Source organism: Diospyros lotus, chromosome 1, assembly GCF_014633365.1.
Source record: "Diospyros lotus cultivar Yz01 chromosome 1, ASM1463336v1, whole genome shotgun sequence".
In the NCBI taxonomy this organism is placed as follows: domain Eukaryota; kingdom Viridiplantae; phylum Streptophyta; class Magnoliopsida; order Ericales; family Ebenaceae; genus Diospyros; species Diospyros lotus.
In genome coordinates, this window is record NC_068338.1 from 25,452,580 (window position 1) to 25,456,860 (window position 4,281).

Consider the following 4,281-nt stretch of genomic DNA (forward strand, 5'->3'; position numbering starts at 1 on the left):
TGGCTCAGTATGAGGAGGAGTTCACCTCCCTAGCACGCTTTGCCCCCGAGTTAGTAGACACTGATGAGAAGAAAGCGACCAAGTTCTTGAGAGGGTTGCGAGTGGAGATTCGATTTCAGCAGGCAGGTGCGCAGTTCACTGACTATTCTACACTGGTACATCGGGCATACATCATTGAGAGGGAGAGGAGCGAGCTGAGAGCAGCCCTGACAGCTACTAGGGGGTCAGGCTCAGCCCAGGGACAGGGCAATGACAGGAAGAGGAAGGGTGCACTAGGGCCTTCGAAAGGCACGCCAGACATCCCCCCATGCAAGACATGTGGAAAGAGGCATCGTGACCCATGCCGCTACGACAGAGGGGTGACATGTTACACTTGTGGTCAGGCGGGGCACGTACAGAGGGACTGCCCTCAGGGGTCAGGTAGAACAGGCAGCCAGGAGGTGACATGTTTTAAATGTGGGCGCAAGGGCCATAAGGCCAACGTTTGTTCAGTGCCACCCCAGCGAGGAGGCCAAAGGCCGGGGTATCAGAGTGATAGATCTGGGCAGAGGCAGTCAGTGCCTAGACTTCAGGGGATGGCACCATCATTGGCACTACCATCAGGATAGAGCACCGCAGATGCTGATAGACCCCACATCCAGGGGCGAGTGTTCGCCTTGACTACAGCTGAAGCAGAGCAAGGGAATGACACAGTGCAAGGTATCTTATCCTTATATGATATTGATGTTTGTGTTTTATTTGATACGGGATCCACACACTCTTTTGTTGCACCTCGGGTGGTATGTCATATTCCAATTTCCAGTACATTGTTACCATATTATTTGATTGTAACTGCTCCGGGAGATACGAAAATGGTGGGTAGTGAGGTGTATAGGGATTGTAAAATCATAGTGCACGATAAGGAGTTTCCGGGGAATTTGGTGGTGCTAGACATAAAAGATTTTGATCTTATTTTGGGCATGGACTGGCTATCCCAACACTATGCTAAGGTTGATTGTCGGCACAAGGTAATTCATTTTGAGTTGCCTCATCAGCCAATTGTTGTGTATAGAGGCATTAAACCAATGAGCTCCACACCCTTGATTTCGGTGATGAAGGCGGAGAAATTAATGCGACATGGTTGCGAGGCATATTTGGCTTTAGTGACGACTGGTAATGAGGACAAGATGGAATTGCCAGATATTCCGGTGGTCTGTGAATTTCCCGATGTATTTCCTGAAGAGTTGCCAGGATTGCCGCCATCGAGGGAGGTTGAGTTCTCTATTGACTTAGTACCAGGTACGCAGCCAGTTTCTAGGGCTCCTTACAGAATGGCTCCAAATGAATTGAAAGAGCTAAAGGTGCAGTTGGAGGAATTGATTGAGAAGGGATTCATCCGCCCGAGTGCCTCATCTTGGGGTGCTCCAGTTTTATTCGTGAGGAAGAAGGATGGATCCATGAGATTATGCATTGACTACCGGCAGTTGAATCAGGTGACGTTGAAGAACAAGTATCCCCTCCCCCGTGTTGATGACTTGTTGGACCAGTTACGTGGAGCATCCGTCTTTTCGAAGATTGACTTGAGGTCTGGATACCATCAGGTGAGGGTCAGAGAAGAAGATGTAAAGAAGACTGCTTTTCGCACTAGGTACGGCCATTACGAGTTTGTGGTCATGCCATTTGGGTTGACTAATACCCCGGCAGTCTTCATGGATTTGATGAACAGGGTGTTTAGAGAGTATTTGGATAGCTTTGTTATAGTATTCATTGATGACATACTCATCTACTCGCCGAGTTTGGAGGACCATGAGACCCACCTTAGGCTGGCATTGCAGAGGCTGAGGGAGAGGCAGTTGTATGCCAAGTTCAATAAGTGTGATTTTTGGCAGCGACAGGTTGGCTTCTTGGGACACGTAGTATCTGGTGAGGGTATTTCAGTAGACCCTGAAAAAGTGAAGGCAGTGATTGAGTGGCCACAACCGACTACAGTGACCGGCATCAGGAGCTTTTTGGGGCTAGCAGGTTACTATAGAAGATTCATTGAGGGTTTCTCTAGGCTTTCATCTCCTATGACAAAGTTGACTCAGAAGGGAGTCAAGTACGAATGGAACGAGGCTTGTGAGCGTAGCTTTGAGGAGTTGAAGAAGAGGCTAACCTCAGCACCGGTATTGGCTATTCCTAGGAGTGGAGAGACATTTTCCATCTTCAGTGATGCGTCACACTTAGGTCTCGGATGTGTATTAATGCAGGATGGACGAGTGAATGCCTATGCCTCGAGACAATTGAAGAAACATGAGGTGAACTACCCTACCCATGACTTGGAGTTAGCGGCAGTAGTGTTTGCTCTCAAGATTTGGAGGCATTACCTTTATGGAGAGAAGGTGGAGATTTATACTGACCATAAAAGTTTAAAGTACCTTTTCTCCCAGAAGGAGTTGAACATGAGGCAACGTAGGTGGATGGAGCTTTTGAAGGACTATGATTGTGAGATCTTGTACCATCCGGGGAAGGCCAACGTGGTGGCCGACGCATTGAGTCGCCGAGGGGCTTATATGGCTGCTATGAAGACCCAGGAATGGATGCTTTTGAGTCAGATGGGGGAGTCATCTATCTCTGGACCCGAAGAGAGACCTACGGGGTATTGTTCGTACCTAAGGGTACAACCTGATGTGATGGAACAGATTAGGGTGCAAGAATCACACGATGTGAAGTTGGCCCAGATCTTGGCAGATGTGGGGAAGTTTTCCCCAGTGGGTTTCGGCCAAAGGGGCGATGGGATGCTACTATTCCAAGATCGGATTTGTGTACCAGATCATGCGGAGATCAGGAACGAGATTTTGGCAGAGGCTCATAAGTCCCGCTATACGATTCACCCCGGCACGACGAAGATGTATCAGAATCTACGGAGGCAGTTTTGGTGGGATGGTCTGAAGAGAGATGTGGCAAGATATGTATCCCAGTGTGCAGTGTGCCAGCAGGTTAAGGCAGAACATAAAAAACCAGCAGGTCTCCTACGGTCGTTGCCCATTCCAGAGTGGAAGTGGGATAACATATCCATGGACTTCGTGTCAGGGCTACCAAGGACAGCGAAGGGGTGCGATGCTATTTGGGTGATAGTAGACCGTTTAACGAAATCAGCCCATTTCCTACCGATTAAGAAGACTTACCGTTTGAACCACCTTGCGAAGTTATATGTGGAGGAAGTGGTGAGATTACATGGAGTTCCCTCTAGTATCGTGTCGGATCGGGACCCTCGATTTACTTCACACTTTTGGGGAGCGTTGCAAGATGCTTTGGGGACGAAGCTAAAGTTTAGTACCGCGTTCCACCCTCAGACAGATGGACAGTCAGAGAGGACCATCCAGACATTAGAGGACATGTTGAGGGCATGTGTGTTGGATTTCCATGGTAGTTGGGATGATCATCTGCCACTAGTAGAATTCGCTTACAACAGCAGTCACCACTCTAGTATTGGTATGCCGCCTTATGAGGCACTTTACGGCAGGCCGTGTAGATCACCCATTTGTTGGGAGGAGATTGGAGACAGAGCATTATTGGGGCCAGAGATTGTTGAGCAGACATCAGAAAAGATTCGGATTATCAGGGCTAGAATGAAGGTCGCACAGGACCGACAAAAGAGCTATGCGGATAAAAGACGTCGAGACTTGGAGTTCTCAGCTGGGGACCACGTATGGCTGAGAGTGATGCCCATAAAGGGCGTACGCAGATTTGGGGTGTCGGGGAAGCTTAGTCCTCGCTATATTGGACCGTTTAAAATCTTGGAACGAGTTGGCCCTTTGGCCTATAGGTTGGCCTTGCCACCACAGTTAGCTGGCGTTCATAATATCTTCCATGTGTCCATGTTAAGGAAGTACGTGCCGGATCCCCAGCATATCATCGACTATCAGACTATAGAAGTCAAGGAGGATGTCACATACGAGGAGAAACCTGTTAGTATTTTGGAGCGGAAAGAGAAAGTGCTACGAAATCGATCGATTCCATTTGTTAAAATTCAGTGGCAGCGTCACTCTTTAGATGAGGCTACCTGGGAGCGCGAGGAGGAGATGAGGTGTCTTTTCCCCCAGCTATTCGAGTGACCAGACAGGAATTTGGGGACCAAATTCTTTGAAGGGGGGAGAAACTGTAACGACCCATTATTGGGTTTAGAATTTTAGAATGATATATTAACTTATTTTAGTTATTATATAAGTTGAGCAAATTTGATTCTTAATGTTGAAATAGATCTATGGGCTTGTATGTATGGGTTTAAATTAAATGGATGGGATAATGAGTTGGGCTTCA

The 4,281-nt window shown here is 47.9% G+C and overlaps 1 protein-coding gene across 1 annotated transcript; it reads left to right on the top strand.

Annotated features, from left to right (window-relative positions):
* Positions 1-677: 677 nt before the first annotated feature.
* Positions 678-4,076, top strand: LOC127812535 (uncharacterized). The gene is made up of 3 exons (XM_052352988.1): positions 678-1,383; positions 1,597-2,514; positions 3,268-4,076. The coding sequence occupies exons 1-3, from the start codon at positions 852-854 to the stop codon at positions 4,074-4,076; spliced, it is 2,259 nt and encodes a 752-aa protein (XP_052208948.1). The 5' UTR covers positions 678-851.
* The last annotated feature ends 205 nt before the right edge of the window (positions 4,077-4,281 follow it).

What these genes read in the sequence shown, in the direction of transcription:
- LOC127812535 (XM_052352988.1), top strand. Translation starts at nt 852, where the DNA reads ATGGTGGGTAGTGAGGTGTATAGGGATTGTAAAATCATAGTGCACGAT. An exon ending in GAAGGGATTCATCCGCCCGA is followed by an intron (nt 1,384 to 1,596) that starts GTGCCTCATCTT and finishes GGGTCAGAGAAG; the next exon opens with AAGATGTAAAGAAGACTGCT. An exon ending in CGTGGTGGCCGACGCATTGA is followed by an intron (nt 2,515 to 3,267) that starts GTCGCCGAGGGG and finishes GAGCGTTGCAAG; the next exon opens with ATGCTTTGGGGACGAAGCTA.